Source organism: Oculina patagonica, chromosome 7 (assembly GCF_052425735.1).
Source record: "Oculina patagonica isolate OP01 chromosome 7, crgOcupat, whole genome shotgun sequence".
Lineage (NCBI taxonomy): Eukaryota > Metazoa > Cnidaria > Anthozoa > Scleractinia > Oculinidae > Oculina > Oculina patagonica.
The window spans coordinates 9,474,229-9,496,662 of NC_135764.1; the positions used below are offsets into that span (position 1 = coordinate 9,474,229).

Here is a 22,434-nt window from a genome sequence, read left to right on the forward strand (position 1 = left end):
TTGTATTTAGGGTTAAAGGAGCCAAAAAAGTTCATAGTATCAAATGCTGTTCAAAGAGTGCAGGAAATAAACTGTTTTGTGCCCATGTTACTAAGTTAAAAGGGTAACGGTGCTGTTGAGAACATTAATTATGTCTTTGGAAGTTGTACGTGTACACTGAGATTTTATTTCATTCGGTTACAATTGATCTTGGTTGCTACACAGGCTATTCGCTTATTACCCTTAATGTGGAAGCTGCTTATATTACATGTCAAATGTCATTATGACATTTCGTTAATCTTGTTAATTAACTTTCTTATATGATGTCAAACATTATTATTACATGAATATGACACCGATTTTACTACATCATTCACTGTATCTTTTAACAAATAAAAATTTCATTTCTACGATGATTACAATCCTCGGCCCTATGTCTCTGCGAGTTACAATACTGTCGTAATATACTATTTCAGATGTTCCAGCTTACTAGTTTAAACCGAAGCTTTCGCAATCTGACACGACACGAGGCGATTCTTTGTACAGTTTAAGAATATGACGAGCAAATTTTCTCAAAAGCTTTATAAAATCTTCATAAATCTTGGCAGAGCAAGATTCTCCCGGATTTTCATAACATTTGATGAAATCCTTTATGCTGTTACACAAAGTTATTCTGTTTTTCATTTCTTGTGTCATCTGAGTTGCACATTTGCGATGGATCCTTGCTGCACAGGGCGCAAAGTCATCCTTACCTAAAAGTCACATTTAGTTTAGTAAACAAGCACGAACCTTTAGATCAGAGTACAAATACGAGATTGAGAACGAATACGACTTTTCAAACCTACCCCGCTGCTTATGCTTTCGACTTTTACGTTTCGCAACAATCTTGTACCGATGGTTCCCTATTAAACTTGAGTAACAAGGAGCGAATTAAACTGAATTGAAATTCACAAGTCATACTTAGTTTCGTACTCGTGCTTCCAAATAATGGGTGGGCGTCTCCGATATAGGTTTTAATAAGGATTTCTGTGACAGAAGCAGCAGAATTAACACATTAATTATAAACATATTGACAACCAAGGTGGCCTCCTCTATGAGCCTGGTGGTTTATTGGAGGTCTTGTCGCACTATATAATGTTGAATTTGTATAATATTTATTCTGAAACAAATATTAATAAATGAAGGTAAATAGATGATGATGATGATGATGATGATGATGATGATGATGATGATGATGGCGATGATGGTGATGATGAATTTGTTGTTACCCTTACCAAACCAACTGTGTTTTGAAACTGTTTTGAAGCTGATTTGAAAGTATTTTGATGATTTGAACACTATTTTTAAGCATTTAGAGCTATTTTTGTGCTATTTTGTAAAAAAGTTTAAATTTTGCTTCCGATTTGAATTATATTTTAGATATAGTTGAAACGTATTTTATGATACTGAAAAAAATTCTATCTATTTTCAAGGTATTTTTGTTTTAAAACAGAGTTTAAATAGTGCATTTTAAATCTGTTTCAAAACAATTACCACAAACAGTTAGTTTAAATAGTTTAAAAATGCTACTTTGACAATGTTTTGAATGTTGTATCCGCTATGGTTGTTGACTTAAAATGTAGTTTGTAAACTAACAGTACAAAAACAGATTAAAATAGGATATTTTAAATGTAGTTGGCAAGTTAACAGTATAAAATAGGTTTAAAATAGGATATTTAAAGTGTGGTTTACAAGTTAACAGTATAAAACAGGTTTTAAACATAATATTTAAAATCTATTTGAAATATCAACTCATGATCACGTTTTACAAAAATCTGAATTAAACATACGTAAATTTTTGTTCAGCTGACTAGAATATTTACAATGTGGTTTTGAAATACTAAAAGCAGGATCAACATAGAAACATATTTTAAATACACTATTTTTGCACTATTTTGAGAGGTTGCCTTACTCCCTATCCCCAGTCCCGCCTCCGTTTTATCTCACTTCATTTCGCGCACACTGAAGATCTGAGGAAAATAGACCGACTTATACACGTTTAAGAGCCTCGTAGGTATTATAAGCTTCTAGATATTTTATAGGCAAATCGAAAAATAACAATTAGCAAGTTTTGCCGGTCTGGATATCGATTGAAACCCACTGAAAACAAAACACAGGAGTTCCCGGGGGACGAGTTGCAAGCTCCCGGCAGACGGACAGCCGTGATTAACGGGATCTGTGAATTAAATGTTAATTAATCTCATACCTAAGACCTTTATACACAAAAGGCGCCTTCTACTTAGCCATGGAATCCCAGATTTTGTTCACAAAAGGAATCTTGTGCTTGTAATCCAAGAATTTCTCCCACCAGCGTACAGCACTTTTTGCAAATTGGGCGCGCTATTGTCACGTGTGTGTTTAATCATTAATTTTACAGACCACGTGATCCGTTCCGGGCTTTCTCGAACCACACCGCCATTTTAAATTTTGCCTTTAGTCGTTATATAAACGAGCTCAGAGTTGTACACGTATGTTCCATCATAGTTGGTTGAAATCTCAACTGAAATAGTTTCTTAATCGACGATTCACCTTCGGAAAGATGCATTTTCCAGCCGTATGGATTGATGACACCGTTAAAGGTAAGCTTGAATTGATTTAAGCACTTAAAAGATCTATCACATAAGCACATGTACACGAAGCAAAAGTTGTGTGTATCTTGAACCTCCGGGGGAAACTGCTTTGAGAAATCTGGAGTAAAATTACGGAGAAATACTTCACAAGGGAAAAGTCAGTTATTGGAGGAAGTTTCGAGAAACCAAGGGCTGGAGTAATCGGGATTCTATACTGTAGTACATTATTCATGTCACTGCACTGTAATTTCAACTGAACAGAACGTTCAGTAAGCTTTACAAGTTAAGTTCACGTACTTCAGCCTGCGAAATAATTTATAGACTAAATCCGATTTCTTTCGTATGCAAAAACAAAGTGAAGGAATCAGGCTCACTAAAATATTTCGTTGCTTGGATTTTATAAATTAATACCTTGATTTCACTCAATTTATATGAAGATGCAATCAGTTTAGTTTTTTACATTGTACATATTACACGTATGTGAGTGACCTAACTATTAGGACCTATTTTATTGTAAAATGGTTTAATTTCGCCCCACTTTTCCAACCCCTTCCCCTATCAATGTGGTAGTTTGTTTTCATGAGCTCTTTGCTACAATCATACAATATTGGATTGCGAGATGGGAGATGGGGGTATTTAGAGCAGAGTACAGGGCTGCAATAGCAGTCAGTCACCAGACATTGGCTTACCAAATTTGCTCATGTCCAATGAAATGGCAATTGTAGTCGGACATAATGTACGGACAATTTTTTGATCACAAATTCATTTTACGGCAACAAATTGGTAATGTCCAACCACAATTTTTTTTTTTTTGGCGACCACGATGGTGTCTTAGTAGGAGATATGTCCTTTCAAGTGAAAAAAACTTATTTGCAGCCTTGAGAGTGTGGTGAGATTTAATAAAAACAAGTGTTAAATTTGCCATGCGATAATAACTGCCATTACATGTACATTTTAGTATATACTGTAACACACAGGTGAATAGTGCTTTACACACGTGCTGATTGGTTAACTCGGAGGTGATTAGCAAAGTACTATTCAACTCTAAGTAGTCAAGGAGAAACAAACTGCCTTCAAGCGTCGCTTTGTTTACCAAAAGTGATGTTTTGGTCCGCTTGTTATTCAACTTGTGTGGTACATGTACATACTAAAACAGTTATTCGCCTCAGTGTCAGTGAACATGGTGGATTACTATTCACCTCCACTTCGGTGAATACCAGTTATTGTTAATTTTTAATATGTGTCAACAATTTTAAGCTAGGATTGTAGTTTCCGTACCAGACTGGTTTCAGAAAGGTTCCATTTACATGTACATGTAAGCACAAGCCTGGGTCCAGTCCCATGTACATGTATATGTACAGTGACTATACATGTACCCTAAGATAACCATGGATAATATTGTTCTGTCACACAGAACCTTTTTTCAGTCCCATTTCATTTATGGTCTTCATTATTGATCAGCGAGGACTGTAGTCCTAGCATTCTTTTGCCAAGTCTAGCCCAATCAACAGTTTGATTTCAAAATGGCAGCTCTGTACAATGTACATATTATAGATGAATGAAGAAAGTCAGTCACTTGCACATTTAAATCTGCTCGAACTGGTAGCTGCTCTGAATTAATAGCCTGCGTTGCAGACGAACTAAACCCTGGTATAGTCCGTCTGCGAAATTAAAGGCAGCCGAAAAGCTTGTTCCGATATCTCGCAGGTTTGCAAGGATCTGTGTATTCACTTCTGATTGGCTAGTTTCATATTACTTTCGAACGCGCTTTGTCACTGGACGAAATCAAACTTAAAACTGGTCATGCAAGACTTACTAAGCTAAAATGAAATTTATTTCGAAACACGGGATGAAAACAGTTCGACGTAATCGCCTAAATCAAGAGTCTGAGATGGACAGCTTTTTTTATAAACAGTATTAAAAGACAATTTTGTAATTATCAATTGGAGAAAGTGGAAAATTAAAGATTTGCCATGGCTGTTGGCAATTCAAACATGCATTGTGACCTCCAAAAAATTCCTGCAGCGAGCTTGTTTATTTGGAAGGTGATTAATTTCAAACCGCTTCTTTTACAGCTTTGACTGAAGTCTTCCTATGACTTCCTAGCAGTCAAGGTGTACTCCTTCGCTAGCAGTTTCCTTCGCTTGCTGTGTGCGCCTGGAGAGAGATTGTCTGTTACGCAAGGTACTCTGCTATCTTTGGAAATCTTCGCGCCAACATTCTGTTTGCACAGTATAAACAAAGAAAGTCTGTCAGCATGACCACAAAACAAAAGCTTGTTAGAAAGTAATGATAGTAATGTGAAACTAGCCAATCAGAAATGAATACACAGATCCTTGCAAACCTGCAGGATATCAGAACAAGCTTTTCGGCTGTGTTTCACAGATGGACTATACCGAGGTTTTGTCACACATCCGGCTGCGACGCAGGCTATGAATTAAGTGAAAAGAGGCATTTTTATTTTAATTCTTAGACAGAAGGCCCAAGGCCATTTGGACTATACTGAAAGCTTACATTCATTAAGTGGGTGAAAAACTGCATAGTCAAAGGTGCATTCTGTTGCATATTCAGGACCAAAACTCATTGTACACTTTATTATAACCTAGAGTCTAAAACTTGATGCATGACATTACCAAGAGTTCCATAGTTCCACTGTTTGTAAGACAAACCCGTACTATCATCATTACACATTACACATTTCACCCACAATTTCAGATCAAAGTTATGCAGTACAAAGCTACAGCATGGACTTTTTAATTTATTTCATTTTCAATATGATCAAATGTGACTGGTCAACATATGACTTGCAAGACGAAAGGTTGACTGGTCAACTCCCCAATCAGTCTGGACATTGTCGTTGACCAGCCATTGTTTCGAACCCTGGGCTTTGGACATGTTAAATCCCAGCTAAGTCCTGGGGGTCAGGAGACCAGGGTTTCAATTGACTGACGCATTATCATCAGAGTTTACATGTTCCTCTAATGATGAACTTACATTATAAAGCTTAAGTGTATCCGAATAAGTGATCACATTTACACAAAAGGAATGGGATTTGTATTTTTTTTAAATGTAATCATGAAGATCATTTCTTACATACATACATACATACATACATACTTTATTTAACGTGGAAAAAGTACACACTTAGCTGTTAGCTAGTTTACAGGTGCTCCACGATTAAAAGTTTAGTATTTACAAAAGTATTTACATCAAAACAAAGGGTATAAAAGTATTACATCAGACTATTTTAAAATGGTTAAAAAAAAAAAAAAAAAAAAAAAAAAAAAAAACAAACAAACAAACAAACAAACAAACAACAACACCATCTAGCTAAATTAAGATTCCTAAAAAATATATATATATAAATATAAAAATCCTATCTAAAAGCGATAAAATATAATTATTAAACATTGAAATCTTAGGGTTTCATAACGTTGTTGTGAGTGCATAATTTTATTATGTAAATTAATTAATTTTTGAAGTCTATTTTTTTATTATCTTTGCAGAAAAATACCAACAGAACAAGCTGGCCAAAAGGAAAACCCTGCAGATACATGTACACTTGTTGAGCTAAGAATAAGTTAGAAATAACAATTAAACAAGTATTAAAAGAACCCTTAGCAGCCATGTGAAGCATGTCATGTTCATTTTAACACTGTGACATACAGTAAGTTGCAGTACTATTGCAAAAAAGATTCCATTTCATTGTGCAATTAAATTTTCATTATTTCAATGGTATAGAAAATGATGGAGGCTGAGGTCCTTTACATATACATGTGCAGCTGTATACATATAGTATTACATGTACATGTATTCACAGCGGATTCAAGTTTCAAGAGTGTTTAACGGCCACAGTTGTCGTGTTCGTTGTCACCGTTGAATTGATTCCGTTGCGAGGCAAAATGACAGACGTTGCTAGATGGGAATGACGACGTTCTGTCTAGGAAAAAGCATGTTGTTGTTTTCCCAGACAGAATGTTTGCATTCCCACCTACCAACGTCTGTCATTTTTGCCTCGCACCGCAAACAATTCAACCATGACAACGAACATGACAACTGTGGCCGTTAAACGCTCAACTTGAATCCGCTGTATGCACATGTAAGTTTTTTTTGAGAGTCTTCATAATTAAGTGTTTGAAATCTTTTACAAATTATTTCACACTCAGTGTTTGTAAAGTAAAGTGGACAACTTACAGTTGTTGCTCATTCATAAATTGTGGAATGCACTTTTTAAAGAGTTTGGGAACTTGAGAGTATGAAAGCAGAGTGAGTGTCAGCTAGAAATTTATTTTTGGCTGTTGGTCACTGCTATTGAAAGCCTCAGGCTTGACCTCTAGAGATATATGTTTGGTCATACATAGCCTGCGTGGCCGGCGTTCAAAGGGGAGGGAGAAGGGAAGTTCGAGCGCAAAGCGCAAGCGAGGGAGAGCACGAAGCACGAGCATTCAAATGTTCCTGCTTCGCGCTTGAACTTCCCCTCTCCTTCCCTGCACCTCTCCTGTACAGTGTTGTTTCTCAATAATTACAACAGATACCACCTTTATCCCCATTCTTTCCTTTGTTTTGGTTCAAAGTGAAGCCACACTTAATTGTTGTTTTCATGTACTCGACCCAAACACTTATTATTTTAAGCACCAAATTTAAAATGTATTTGTAATCCTGTTTGTAATTTGTTAAATTCCAACCTGCTTCTGTGGAATCTTGAAGAAGTTTTTAAAATATATTTTAATAGTGTTTTAAACAGCTTAAAAACACCATTTCAAAATATGTTTCAATACTGTTTTAAACAGATTACAAATACAGTTTAAACAGTCAAAAACGACATGAAAAATATACTTTAAACACTATTTTTAATCTGTTTTTCAAAAATAGTTAAAAAATTGTTTTTAAAAAGAGTTAAAAAACATTTTAAAAATAGTTTACAAATAGTGTGAGAATTTAAAATATATTTGTAATCCTGTTTGAATGAAATATATTTTAAATTCCAACCTGCCTCTTTGGAATCTAGAAAACGTTTCAAAATATGTTTAAAATACTGTTTCAAACAGCTCAAAAACACCATTTGAAAAATACGTTTCAATACTGTTTTAAATAGATTACAAATACAGTTTAAACAGTCAAAAACTACATAAAAAATATACTTTAAACACTATTTTTAATCTGTTTTTCAAAAATAGTTAAAAAATAGTTTTTAAAAACAGTTAAAAAACATATTACAAATAGTGTTGTGTTTGGTAAGGGTAGTTTTTTAAACCTCGTCCCTACACCAAGGAAATTCCATGTAATTTAACGGCTAGGGGATCGAACTGTTTCATTTTCCCCAGTTCAGTGGCTTATAGCCACTTTAACTTTTAATTTGCATGGAGTATTTGCCCTGCTTTTTCAGGGCATTACAAATCTATTTTTTTTTTAATTAATCAAATAACCACACTGAGTTAGAGACTCACAAACAATATTCTAGCTTCCTAGAATTTTTTTTCTGTAAGTGAAGTGAAACCCCTTAAGAGGAAGGGGAGTAAAAAAGACATGTAATATTAAAGTAAAAAAGGTGCTATCATCTTTTTTTTTCTTTTTTTTTTTTTGGGGGGGGGAGGTGGGGGTTGGAGATGCGGGGGTTGGAGATGTGGTGACCCTGTTCAGTGGAATGACAGAATGTCACTTCTTTGCTTCCGGTTAGCTTCACACCGGTTTACTTGTAGCTAGGTTTACCCCTGTTTGCTCGCAGTTAGCTTTATTCATCCGGTTTGCTTGCGGTTAGCTTTCACTCTAAGTTGCTTGTGGTTAGCCTTTCACTCCGGTTTGCTTGGAGTTAGCTTGGTTTGGGCAATATGCTGTAAACCCTTAGCCAAAACCTCTGCCATTTCCATTCAAAATTAAAATATAGGCAAATAGTGAAAATGAAAATAAATGAACGAAAAAATGAAAATCGACCTTATTCTAAATGTAGACATTTATTATTTCCTTTATACTCTAAATATTAAGTGATTTTTTTTCTTTTAAAGCTGGTAAAGTAACAACAAAAAATGCCTAATTTACCACGTGATATGTCTATCTACCCCGGCATGCAGCCCTACTCCCCCGTCCGTTTAACTACACGAAGGTTACATAATTGCCTTTGTGTACTTACCCACACTTAACAAGTGTCCAATGTGCAGGAGATACTTCCCGTCAGCTGTAAGATATGAAAAAAAAAAAAAAAAACGTGCATACATATTAAGCATTAAATTTATGCATAGATAAAACTATGAATATTGAATGCCAAATTACTATCGTGGCTTAAAAATGTAAAAAAAAAAAAATAGTTTGAACACTGAAATACTTCTACCTACTCGTTATTGTATTTAAATGCACTGCGCACAAACTGCTGTTGGGCCCTGTTGGGCGTTTTAGGGATAAGGGATAACTGGCAAAATTGTATGTTGTGGATAAGGGATAACTGTTTAAATAATTATATGGAAAAAAGGAATAGCTGAGTATATTTTAGGATAAGTCCAAGTTAATCCAGGCAATAATTATCTGCTCGCTCTCTCTGTCTACCGTTTGAAGATCCTGGAACATACTTCAAGTCAAGTTATGAGTTATAAGAACGAAAAGTCTATCAGGGTTGTCACTCTCCCAGGGACTGTTAGGTATGCAAGGTTATCAGTTTTAGAAAGGAGAACACTTTGAGTTAACGTCATATTACACTGTGGAGTTTTCGTCTAATTATACAGTAATTGGTTTATCTGTTAAAAAGAACGGGTCGCGTTTCTTTTTAAAATTGTCATTTAGCAAATTAATTAAGGTAAGTAATTTTATGGTTAACAGTTCCGTTAATTTCATGGATAAAGGATAGCTCCCCACTCTACCATAAGGGCCTCGTTAACTAAATGCATGTTTTAAATGACACTGGGTACAAGAAGAACGGACGATTTTGTTTCCTTGTGTTTATGTCTATGTTATTTCAGTTGAGAAGAGCCTTAGAAGAATTGGGCGTTCTTCTTTTACGCTTACACTTAGGGTTACACTTACACGCTTACAGTTAGGATTTCCTATGCCCAGTGAAAAGCAGCCTTAACAGAGCAACTGTGAAATTGTACATATTGTAAATTGGGAGAAAGGCAAGCTAAAAACCGCGACAGTGATACTCACCGCGAACAACTTCTTTGAAGTCTTCCAGGTCATGTCGGGGACACAAGCCCAACGTCTTGTCCATAATCATTCGTTGAAGTATTATGTATCGATGAGAGTCGATGAAATCTCCTTTGCACTGGCTTGATGAGCTCAAACAATCAGCATATTGCTAAAAAATAAATGTTAAATCAATTTAAGGTGTCTCCATCGGATTTTTATTTGACGAAACCTTTCAACATTGAGCAACCAGTGCCACCATAAATAGACCAGCTTAAAATAGATCGTTACAGTTGTACTAGAGAAGGATGGAAGTTTCAGACTAGGTAAGCTTTATGGAAATCGGAGTTACCATATCAACACAATATCCCCAAGTTCATTTTTACATGAAATCTAACTTCTAATTCAGGAAAAATTTTGAAAAAAAAAAAAGCTTTTTGGATCTTCGACTTGGAATACTTTTCTTAAGGTCTGAAATTTTAAGGATTTCTATGAGGATTTTTTCGAAAAAATGTTAAGGTGTTTGTTTACAAGGCCTGATCAAATGACACTCTACCTTATTATAGGAATATAACGAAGCATTTTAGCAACGCGAACAAAATTTACGCGTAATAGAATTAACGCGAATTTGAGAAAAGGTTTGGTTTAATGCTTATAGTAAACGTGTTCGCGTTAATAACAGTCATGTATCGTTAATTTCCTATAATAAGGTAGTTTTAAATGAATCTTTTATTATCTAATTAGCATGAGTGCAAATCTTAGAGAGATTATTAAATTTGATTTCTAGAAACATTGGCTTGAATATGAACTCTTATTTCGCTCTTTTATCAAAAAGAGACCCAGCAGTCATTAAAATGTTCGTGAAACAAAAGTACTCAATGCGTTTTTTTTAACTTGGCACTCAAGAACCATATCAATATTTTATAAAATTTGCAATTTTACAAATTCAGTTTAACATTCTAAGGCTGTACAACGGTAACAAGGTCATGTTATTCTCAAAATCTCGAAGACCTTAAAAAACAGCAATGCCTAGTCGATTATCCAGATAATGTTTCTTCCGAATTATCTATTTATTAGAAGTAATTACGTTGCTATAATATCTCCGATTTCCATAAAATAACCTCATCTGAAATTTTTACCTTTATCTAGCACAGCTGTAATGGTCGACTGTCGGTACTGTCACTCAAAAATCCAATCAGGCCATCGAAATAAATTAACATAAGTGGAGCTTACATACTTAAATAAATTGCTCTCATTCCATTTAAAAACAGGAGGAATCGTGATAAAAATGATTATGGCTCATTTCACTCCGTTAGGTCAACTGGAAACAGTCAAATGGAGAAAATAAGAGAAGAGAAGAAGAACCCAAGAGCAGAAGCAAATGTGTAATGTCTTGTTCAAACAAGAGTTCACGCAAATCAACGCAAGTTTGGACTTCTGCAGCAAATTGCGTTAATTTCCTTTATTATTATTTTTTTGTTGCAAAATCTGACGACTACATCTTCTTCAACACCCCGACGCACGTTACTGCAAGTCAAATATAAGACAATGCCTGCTTTTAGTTTGGTACTGGTTGGGCGTTGAATTACTTTTGTTTCCGTTAGTTGCAAAAAAGATAATCTAAAAAAGAGTAATAATTTTTTTCGCTTTTTTACTGCTAATGCCCTCAATCGTTTACATTTGTGCTTTGATTAAGCTCGTTTTCACAAGGTAATGGTTTGGCCTTTAACGCCAAAAAAAAAAACGTACCTGATAAGCATCACAGTATACTCTCACGTCAGGATCATTGGGGCGAGATTCGAAGCCGGCCACGAAATCCTTATCGCACTTCATAACGTGTTCATATTCGCATGGTTTGTAACACCTCACATTTGGGGTTCCAAACATTACTGCAACAAGTAGCACAATTCTGAGAGACATTTCTTGCTATATGTATTATCTGCAGAATGAAACTGATGTTGTTGAGCTGTGGAATGGATATGTAGACCACTATTTCTTCTCACTCTTGTTGGATAAATTTAGTTGACGAAGGTTAGGAGACGACAAGAAAGAAAAGTTTTTATTGTGTGATTCGTCTCTTAGGTTACCGCAAACAAAATGGTAAACACCATTGTGAATATTCTGAAATCCATATTTTCTGTATTGATCACTCGACATGGCAGATATATTCTAGTCAGCATGGACGCGATCAAAAACATTATTATACTTATAGGAGTATTTCAAGTTTATGCTTAGTAAACAAATATCGGTTAGGGTTGTAAAAAAATTAATAGATTTTTTCTTATGTCTTATTTCTAAGGTTGCAAACTATTAAAACAGTGCCTAAAGGCAAACACAGTGTTGAGTTGTTTACAAATACTCATTGGCTTAAGCTTCTCATGACCATACCAGGTGTACTAATAATTAAGTGACAACTGATCAGTCGATATCGCGTTCGTTAATAACCTTCTTTGCATCCACTCTTGTGATTTGATTTTTAACTATGAATGAAAAAAATATAAAAAATTAAAAATACATAAATAAGCCCTTTTTTTCACACCTAACACATTTAACCGCGCTCAGCAGCCTTATGTAATGTCGAATACTACAAAATACGTGGATGCAAATGTATGGAGAAGTTCAACGCTGACTGTGTATAAACCGGTTGGTATCTGCTATCACGTTCTAGGCTTAAACTAAGTCCGTTAGCTCGGTTTAACACTGACTTTGCTATTCTTTCACACTTAAGAGCACCCAAAATGATTATTTTAGACAATAAAAAATTTTCCGTATTACAATAAATAAATAAATATTAAATAAATAAAATAAAAAAAGAATAGAATAACAACCAGACATGGTGTAATCGCTAATTTAGATAAAGACTTTCCAAAGTAGGTAGACTGCATGGTCAATAGCTATCAGTGTTATAACTTTTGATGTAGTCCGGAGGTCCCGGGTTCAATTCCACTATCCTACCACAAGTTGTTCTCGGCGGTCCCGAGTTCAAATCCTTGGTCTCGCTTTGTATATGGCCAACTGGTCCCCCTCAACTGTGTTCATGATTTTTGGAATTGCCATGGCAACAACATATTCACATGCAAGGTTTGGCCTAGGGGAATCAGGAGTAGTGCAGTGGTAAGAGCGTTCACCTCCAACCAATGTGGCCCAGGGTCTAGTCCTAGATCTGCCGTAATATGTTGGTAGAGTTTGTTGTTGACTCTTGTCGTTGCTTAAGGTTTTTCCTCCGATTTCTGCGGTTTTCCTCCTTCTACAAGAAATCATTGCTACAAAATACAAGCTCCTGAGAGCTGTTCGGTGTTTACGTGGGTAAATATATTACAAAATTTTACATTTTTACACGTTTTTCCAGTTTTATTCCAATAGCATATTGTTCATTTTTGAACAAACGCCTATTTACACGAGCAATTTTATGCGAAATTTCTTATGTGACAAATATATTTGATGGTGTAGATTGCAAAACAATTATTTGTCAACAATTCAAAATTTGCCAGTGATGACTTTAGACAACAGAGATACGCAGAAACAAGGTGTTTCCAGTGCCCAGTGGGAGATAAGGTGATTGGGGACCACCAATGCTGTCGCAGCATTTGCCACATTTTATGTGACGAGTCGTCTACACGAGCAATTTTTCGTATGTGACAACTTTTATTTGACTCATAAAATGGGCCAATTTTCCTCGTATACACAAGCAAATCAAAATTTTCACATAAAATTTGTCTCATAAAAATTGCTTGTGTAGACGGCGCTTAAATTTGAGATCCAAGGTGGCGTATCCAAGATGGTGGATTCAATGACGTAATGTGACGTCAAAACCAAAAAAAATTGTGTTGGGCAAGCACATGGCTTTCTTCAATTTTGCTGTGAATTAATATGACGAAAACCTTAGGGGATCTACCTCACCCCCTTGCACCATGATGGGGTATGAAAATGACATTATCCTCTTTTGATGTGGAAATAATCGATGTCAACTCAAATGGTTCAATCTGATTATAGCCGTCTTGCTTTGATCACTTTTGAAAGTTAATATAAAATGTAATAATGCGTTTGTGTTTTTTATAATAACGATAATAGGCATAGAAGACTTAAAATGAGCAGGTAGAAGACATAATAAAACAACTGCAATCTAATTACTTATTCATGACACAGGTACAGAAACAGCCGAAATACAATTTCGTATTTAACAATTATTCTACTCGCGCTTGTTGGATATGAAATGGTAGATAGTCAACGAGGCGCGTAGCGCCGAGTTGGCAATAATAACATATATTAACATGGGTGTAACAAGGCCATAAAGCTTCCGGAAAAACAGTGGCATAGCGTCTACTGGCACTTGTTGTTTGATTTGGATTGGCGTTGATTTTGCTTTCTTATGTCTTTCTCTGCGGGATTTGCTTTTTAGTGTCTCCAGAAAATAAATAAAATTTCACAAAATTGTGTTTTTAATTTAATAGATATCCTCTTAATCTTCAGTACTGTCTAATACTAGAAATATACCTACATTTTTTTTTACAACATTTTGTATTCGGGAAAAGGTGCAAAAAAAGACCCAGTGTCAAATGCTAAGTAATGCTATTGTTTTGTGTCTATGGATTTAAGTTAAGAGGGCTGTTGTTGAGAACATTTCAAATTTTGTATATGGTAGTTGTACGTATCCACTGAGTTTTTATCTCATTCAGTTTTGATTCTCATTTCAGAGTTGCTTATTTTTTCTTGTTTGTTACAGAGCCTCTAGCTAATAACCTCTGATATATAAGTAACTTCAATGTCAAACATTATTAATACATGACTGTGACTCCGAAATTGTATTTCACTATCACTTTAACATCCTCGGCCCAGCTTTTTTATTTTACAGGGTACAACGTTTTCCTAATTTATCAGTTGTAAGAATACAGGTTAGGATGCAAGCTTTAGCAATCTCCTGGCATCACACCAGGGGAATCCTCGTACATGTTAAGAACCCGAGAGGCAAATTTTCTCAGAAGACCAATGTAATCTTTATAAATCTTGGCGGAACAAGGTTCTTTCGGATTTTCATAGCATTTAATGAAGTTCCTAATGCTGGTACACATCTTTACCCCATGTTGCATTTCTTGCGCCATCTGAGTTGCACATTTGCGATGGATCTTTGCCGCACAGGGCGCAAAGCCGTCCTTATCTAAAATTCAAAGTTAGTTAGGTTATTGGTATAGGGACACTTAGATCGGAGTACGCGTACGATATTTATCGACCATATAGCGATCATATTGATTCTGCCCCCAGAGCATCCTGTAATACTTATTGAAATGATTTACTCTTTTTTTGTGATAATTCTGCAATTATCATAATAATGATATGAATGATAAGGAGGTGGAGTGGGCGCCACATCCCTTGAGATTTTTTATAAAAGTTTAATATAATAAAGAGGATTTACTCTAATATGCTGAAAATTTCAGTAGCTGTTCATTCATCTCTTGCGGAAATTTTAATATGTCAAACATGTGTTCGTGATATTTGGGCCAAAAATCGTCATTTTAAACATTTTTCTTTATTTTCCAGTGTTTGAAACCAAATCGTATGATTGGATTATTTTTACATTCCATAAGCATTCGTGCTTGACTTTGCATCAATTTCCGTTATTTTCTGACTTTACTAACGAAATGGGGATATCCAAGATGGCAGATCCAATATGACAGCTCTAATGACCTGTGTGACGTCACAGCAAACAAAGATTATGCCATCTTGTAGAATAAGCTAAGGGCTTTCTACTCAGCGTTAAATGAATTTGCTGCGGCTTAATCGAACGAAAATTCTGGGGAGAGGTTCCATACTCCCAACACCCTCCCCCCCTGCATCCCCTTGTACCACGGTGTGGGTATGAATTTGCTTGTACATCCGAGGGTTAAATATTAAAAGATACACCTAGAGCAGAATCAACATAGTAGCTGCAAAACAGACAACGGTTGTAACTAGCTTTAGGAACGTTTCAACGCTATTCAACTGCAGTAGTGATGGGACTACGTCCTTATCGACCACTAAACATTTGGGTTAACGAGGAGGAAGAGGGTATTGAATACTATTGTGGTGGAGGCAATGATAAAAGAAAAAAAACGTGTCAGTTATTTTTTTATACTTATTTACTGGGTAACCCCGCCTCCACCAACAGCTATTAAAGAAGTGCACTGCCGCTTGTAGTTCAGTCTGCTGTTCTTAGAGCTTGCACAATTCAGATCACAAAGTACAGCGATTATAATTAGTTCTTTCAACAGGGTTATGGAAAAATCCTATTTCCTGAAGAGAGCAGAGATGAGAGCTCACGGGAAAGCGAACAATCATCACTCGAGTGAAAAAAAAAAGGATGGATGAAAACAGTCACTTGTTTTATTCACTTACCTACACCTTGTAAATGTTTAATGTGCAGGCGGTACCTTTCGTTAGCTATAACATAGAAAACACACATATTCATCGTTTAACTTACCCATCGAAGTTCTAAACAGAAATACGTTGAAAAACCAACCAAATTATCCCTAAAGCTTATAAAGGTTTCAACGTTGTTTAATCGGCTACTTTGGTAACATATTAAAACAAACCTTTTATTTTGTTTTTATTTCCTTCTTTTTTTCTCCGACGAAAAGCAATGAGCTCTGAAGGTCAGTAGTTAACGGTGTTTCAATACTAGCTGGCTATAAACCATTTCTAACTGAGTTTGTTTACTGTGTGCAACTTAAAGGAGCTACGTCACAGACATTTCGCGGATTTTTGGTCTATCCGTTCTAAAATTATTGATTGACAAGTTAACCGATGAAAAACATAACCCATGAAAAGATATAACCTTAATTTGCGAAGAGAAATCAAACCAATGCCATAAATATAGATTTCTTGAAGACGCACGGAAACAGCTTGAAAAGTTAAGCCTTAACTTCTCAAGTTGTAATGCATCTCCATCCTAGCCATCCGCAACCAAAGGCGCTTGTTAACAGTTTCAGTGCTTTTATATAACAATTGTTAATAAAAAAAAAACCATTCACTTTTAGGTTTCCTACGACATAAATATATATTTTGGCTGTTCATATATATATATATATAAAAAATGTTCTAAAATATGAAAAGTTAAAAAATATATTGGTAAGACGCACAGTCGTTAAAACAAAATTTAGTTGGTGCAAAATTGGGTGAATGGCAAGCTTACAGCTCAGTGATACTCACCGCGAACGGTTTTTTTGAAGGCTTCCAAGTCATGTCGGCGACACAATCGCAACGTCTTGTCCATAATCATTCGTTGAAGAAGTATGTATCGTTGAGAATCGATGAACTCTCCTTTGCACTGACTCGAGGAGCTCATGCAATTAGCAAAGTGCTGGAATAATTAAATTTGATATCGATTTTATCAGTTACAGTAGTGTATTTTAAGTTATAGCAGTAGAAGTAGCAGCAACAGCAGCAGCAGCAGCAGCAGCAGTAGTAGTAGTAGTAGTAGTAGCAGTAGTAGTAGTATATTTTAAGTTACAGCAGCAGCAGCAGCAGTATCAGTAGCAGTAGCAGTAGCAGTAGCAGCAGTAGTAGTAGTAGTAGTAGTAGTAGTAGTAGTAGTAGTCGATTTTATCAGTTACAGTAGTGTATTTTAAGTTACAGCAGTAGAAGTAGCAGCAACAGCAGCAGCAGCAGCAGCAGTAGTAGTAGTAGTAGTAGTAGTAGTAGTAGTAATAGTAGTAGTAGTATATTTTAAGTTACAGCAGCAGCAGCAGGAGCAGCAGCAGCAGCAGCAGTAGCAGTAGCAGTAGCAGTAGCAGTAGCAGTATTAGTAGTAGTAGTAGTAGTAGTAGTAGTAGTAGTAGTAGTAGTAGTAGTAGTAGTAGTAGTAGTAGTAGTAGTAGTTCCTGTGCAAAGACAAAATCTCGTGGAAAGTATTTACGAGGGTTACGAAATAAATAAAATGTCGAAAACACCCCCAAAAGGTACCCCCATCTCAATTTGTGGGGGTGGCCCAAATTAATTTCTACCCCTAATAGGTACCCATTCTAAAATGAAAACTAATTGGCACTAGCAATTTTAAAAGATGTTCAGAAATAAAACAATTACATGCGTAAGAAATACCGTCAAAGCTCCTGGCATTTTTTAGATCAATAACTAAAAAGAAGGGTACTGCGACAACTACTGCAGGGGCAATTTTAGGTTTAATCACCGTAAGTGGTACCAATGCACAAATTTTACCCTCTAAAAGGGACGACGAGCCCCCCCCCCCCCCCGTCATTTTTACATGGGAGCACCCTCCCCGGGATGTCTCCTTGTTTGATTTATCGCATTGGAGACCAATAACCCTGCTCAATATTTACAACAAAATCGCAACCAAAGCCATAGCAAAGCGACTGGAACGTCGCTGCCAAAGTTAGTAAACCCTGATAGACGTGTTTTATTTTGAAAATCGATCGTATTAAAAGTCACGAAATCTTCCGTCAACGATTGGTCATCGATTTCCAATATCAATCGATAATTTGGCATCGACTCTTATTGATTGATATCGATTAGCATCGATTATTGGTTTCATCGATTGGTAAGGCCGGGCTAACGTAAGTAAAAAATAGGTCACCAAGGGTGACATGAGTCTAATGCCGTATGGCATAGTGATACAGATTGCGCGGTTTTCGTAAGCCGGTTAAAATTGGTTAGAGGTTTGTGTTCGGGAGTTTAATTTAAAATGCTTATAGCAAGCTAGGGGCATCGTGGATGATTATGGATGAAAACGAAACAGTCATAAATGTTATATGCTTCACAAATTTTAAAGTATGAACAGGAGTTGATGTTACTTCTTCCGTATTGTCCGTAAAAGTAGAAACGATTAAACATTTGGACAAGATTGCGTGACGATTTACAAAAAGCATGTTCATTACAACAAGGGTTGAAGAACTTCACATCGTTTTCTTTCAGATTTTTCACCATTTTGATGATGACTCTTGAAACAGATTTTGCAATAAAAGCACTTGAAATAGTGACTGTTACTCCATTGTACTGTAAGCACTTAGTGACAGATTTTCCTAAAAACGGGTGTAAATGCTCACGTCAATATAATGATGACCTTTTGAACGCTGTAAACTAGGCAATTATTATCGAGCTACCATACACAGGAGCGAAGACTGTTTATCATGATGTACAAATTTCGCGAATCATCACTTCCATATCAATGTAACCATTTTATGATTTTTCTAGCTGTAAGAAGAACTTAAGATCTCTGAGAGTCGTAAAAGCATGAAATTCGATTTCAGTGTATGGCAAAGGCCGGGACAGTGTAATACTGCAAAGCGGCCAAACAAACGCATTTTGATTTAGTCGCGTAACTTGATTTACATTTATCCATGTACATCTTTTATTTTTGAAGGTTTTTGTTTGCACTGTAAAGAAAAAATTGGTCAAAATTCGAATGACTTAAATACAAAATACGAGGTAAAGTTTTCTATTTTTTAAAACAAAATAAATATTTGGTCGCATTGTGTAAATAAACGCGAGTCGCCGTCGAAATATTTTTTCTCAAAGACGTCTTGCTTTTTAAGCAAGACGAAAACACAAGTGCTTAACTGAACTGAAAACGAAGATTTATTTTCACAAAAAGCTTACAAATGTCTTAACTGGAAAATTATTACGTCCTGTTCAAGTGTTAAATAATCGTGACTTGAGAAAGAACTTTAAATTATGCGTGGGAACACGTGTCGCTGATTGGCTGTTTTTAATTGAAACTAATCGTGCGTGTCCGTACGGAGTCCGTTCTTGCAGCTGATCATTGTTTTCTACATTACAGCGAACGATTATCGATCCCGAACCATTCCCTTGGGATTGCTAACAGCTTTTTTCATATAACAAAGAGTCTAATGCGCATGCGCAAAGCGCACGCAAGCATTAGACTCAAAAATGCAGATGCCGGCGCTGAGTTCGTAGTTTGGTACTGTTTTCTCGGCTGAACTCAAGTTCCGTGACGTATGAAAAACATACTTTAGAATCTTCCTTGTTTCACTTCTTAGTTACTTGCGCTTGCGCGCGTTTGCTTTGGTTGGACTAGGGTTAGGTCTTTTATACCTATTCCCGGGGTATCCAATCGAACAAAATCGAACCAAAACTTAATCGAACCCAATCGAACAACAATCGTTCGATTGGGTTCGGTAATCGAACAAAATCGAACATCTATTTTGCTGTGAGCTCGATTTTCGAACCAATCGAACCAATCGAACATAATCGAACACAATCGAACACAATCGGGCTCGATTTTGTTCGGAATGTTTCTCTAGATAAGTAAATCACGCAGGACTAATCAAAATCAACTTTTATTGAATGGAATAAATATAAAAACGTCCAAATATCGAACTGAATGTCAATGTTAAGTAAAATATATTTGGTAGAAGAGAACAAAACGACGGTAAAATAACTGAAATGCACTATTGTTTACATTTCTATATTAGAAGGAAGGATATGGTTTCTGCCATGATTTTCACCGTTACACTCAAACAGAAGTTGCACTATTTCATTCACTGCAACACAGGCAGTTGTGTTTAGGGCTTTCCACAAGTTGCTCGAGATTTCCCAAAAAGTTGCCCATAATTTCTCAAAAAGTTGCTCAAAAGTTGCTCCAAAAATCCAAAAAAGTTGCTTCTGATAATAAAAGTTGCTCGAAAGTTGCTCCAAAAAATCCAAAACACTGCTTCTAATCAAGATAATTTCTCTAAATATATGCTAATTTCCCTTTGAGGGTAAGGGTACTAAGCAGTTTTATGCAATTTTACAGCAAAATAAGTATCTTAATAGGGAAAATTTGTTAAATAACAAGGATTTCTTTAACTGAGAAAAATCGTGAAGATATCAATGACGTCATGTTTGCTGACGAGTTTTGTAATGTCTTAATGCAGAAAGAGCGGAAAGTTGAAACGTCTTCAGATGTTCCTCGGAATTCTTCGGCAAACTTCGTAAATCTTCGGAAACGTTCGTATTGCCTTTGAACAACACTCGGATAACCTTCGGAGATCTTCGGTCTGGAAATTGCCCAAAATGCAACAAGTTGCTCGAGAGGAAAAAAGTTGCTCGAAAGGGAAAAAGTTGCTCAAATCCTGAAAAGTTGTTTTAAAAAAAGTTGCCGAGCAACTTGTGGAAAGCCCTAGACTTGTGTTTAATATGTGAAGGACACACATTAACGCAGTATAAACAAACAGGAGTTCGATAATCGAAAGTTCGATTGAGTTCAATTGTTGGTTGTTCGGTAATCGAACGTTCGATTGAGTTCGATTGTTCACTGTTCGGTAATCGAACGTTCGATTGAGTTCGATTGACCAAATTTTATTGTGAGTTCGATTATGTTCGATCACCGAACCTAATCGAACGATTGGTGTTCGATTGAGTTCGATTACCGAACGTTCGATTGGATACCCCGGGACCTATTTCACCACAGAAGTGTTTATTACAAACGTACCTGAAACACATCACAATAGATTCCCATGTCAGGATCATTGGGATGAGCTTGGAAGCCGGACACGAAACCCTCGTCGCATTTGTGAAGATGTTCGTATTCGCATGACTCGTAACCCTTGACATCTGAAGTTCCAAGTATTACCACTACAAGAAGCAAGACTGTAAAAGACATCTCTTGTAATGGATTTTATCTGAAGAATGGAAATGGTCTTTTTGAAAAGTCAAATGGTTCAGGCAAAGAACAATTTCTTCACACGCTTGCAAATTTGAGAAGAAATCGAAAATCATTCGATAAGAAAATCAACGTTAGATCTAGACCATGACGTTTCGGCGTCATCCTGTCGTCATTATCAAATGCCAATAGGTACTCAGCTGTTGGGAAACATCTCAGAAAAATTCACAACCTCGACCGACCAAATGCGACGAACAATTTAACATCCTGAAAAAATGCAGAGACAAGTTGCCAGAATGTCTGATATATGAAATGCTATTGATCAAGAAAAGGAGACCATCTCTGAATACGCAGGCGGACTCCATCCGTGCAACAATGTTTTATTAGCTGATATTGTTCTGCAACTGACATTATTCGTATTCTTTTTTCACACTCAAACTTTAATATATTCTAAACTTACAACTTTATACTTTGCATTTGATAATGATGACAGGATGACGCCAAAATGTCATGTTTTAGCTTGTGAATTAATAATGTTTATGACAGCTTGTAGACGCCGAGGAATAATTGTTCGTCATATAATTCATCTGTTAGGTTACCGCTTAATATAATGCTAAACGGGAATAATATGAAATCCCGATTATCTCTACATGATGCTTCTACTCAGCATGGATGGGGTTCAAGACACTATGAAACCTACTTGTTTTTATTTCTGTTACTGGAGGTAAGTGTATTTTGTATGCATAGAAAACGAACAGAGGGTAGCACTGCAAAAAATTGATATTTTTTATATCTCTTTTATGTCTAAGGCTAAGAATTAATAAAAGCACCATTTCTGGAGCATAACAAGCCAGAAGTTGCTTCTTAGTGCAAAAGGCGCCGTTGAAAGGCGGAGTTCCAGAAATATTTGTGGGGGATTAGCAACGCGCTTGGTGTGAATCTATTGTTTTGAGCGAAGACTATATCTTCACCAACAGAGCTGGAAACATGTCTTGTAGCTGTCAACACTTTAAGTTTTAATGACTTTTCTTTCAACCTCAAGAAAATATCCTGTTAAATCATAATTAATGAAAAATAACTATAACAGCGAGTAGAAGAACAGCTACTTATTATACGCTACGATTTGTCTGGCTGATTTGCTCT

General features: G+C 36.0%; 2 protein-coding genes, 1 long non-coding RNA gene and 1 pseudogene across 3 annotated transcripts; 2 read left to right on the top strand and 2 right to left on the bottom strand.

The window, feature by feature from the left end:
* LOC144660887 (uncharacterized) overlaps positions 1–21,678 on the top strand; it is a 57,047-nt pseudogene extending 35,369 nt beyond the window's left edge.
* LOC144660732 (uncharacterized) lies at positions 144–11,740 on the bottom strand. The gene is made up of 4 exons (XM_078521462.1): positions 11,448–11,740; positions 9,720–9,870; positions 8,716–8,760; positions 144–731 (listed from the first exon to the last, which is right to left on the bottom strand). The coding sequence occupies exons 1-4, from the start codon at positions 11,616–11,618 to the stop codon at positions 469–471; spliced, it is 630 nt and encodes a 209-aa protein (XP_078377588.1). The 5' UTR covers positions 11,619–11,740; the 3' UTR covers positions 144–468.
* Positions 2,425–6,213, top strand: LOC144660761 (uncharacterized). Its single transcript, XR_013572145.1, has 2 exons — positions 2,425–2,597; positions 6,095–6,213. It is a non-coding gene; the product is annotated as an uncharacterized LOC144660761 (long non-coding RNA).
* LOC144660736 (uncharacterized) lies at positions 14,263–21,610 on the bottom strand. Its single transcript, XM_078521470.1, has 4 exons — positions 21,121–21,610; positions 16,881–17,031; positions 16,068–16,112; positions 14,263–14,853 (listed from the first exon to the last, which is right to left on the bottom strand). The coding sequence occupies exons 1-4, from the start codon at positions 21,289–21,291 to the stop codon at positions 14,606–14,608; spliced, it is 615 nt and encodes a 204-aa protein (XP_078377596.1). The 5' UTR covers positions 21,292–21,610; the 3' UTR covers positions 14,263–14,605.
* Positions 21,679–22,434: the final 756 nt, after the last annotated feature.

What these genes read in the sequence shown, in the direction of transcription:
- LOC144660736 (XM_078521470.1), bottom strand. Translation starts at nt 21,291, where the DNA reads ATGTCTTTTACAGTCTTGCTTCTTGTAGTGGTAATACTTGGAACTTCA. An exon ending in TCTATTGTGATGTGTTTCAG is followed by an intron (nt 17,032 to 21,120) that starts GTACGTTTGTAA and finishes TAATTATTCCAG; the next exon opens with CACTTTGCTAATTGCATGAG. An exon ending in CTTCAAAAAAACCGTTCGCG is followed by an intron (nt 16,113 to 16,880) that starts GTGAGTATCACT and finishes TCTATGTTATAG; the next exon opens with CTAACGAAAGGTACCGCCTG.
- LOC144660732 (XM_078521462.1), bottom strand. Translation starts at nt 11,618, where the DNA reads ATGTCTCTCAGAATTGTGCTACTTGTTGCAGTAATGTTTGGAACCCCA. An exon ending in TATACTGTGATGCTTATCAG is followed by an intron (nt 9,871 to 11,447) that starts GTACGTTTTTTT and finishes TTTATTTTTTAG; the next exon opens with CAATATGCTGATTGTTTGAG. An exon ending in TGGACACTTGTTAAGTGTGG is followed by an intron (nt 732 to 8,715) that starts GTAAGTACACAA and finishes TGTGACTTTTAG; the next exon opens with GTAAGGATGACTTTGCGCCC.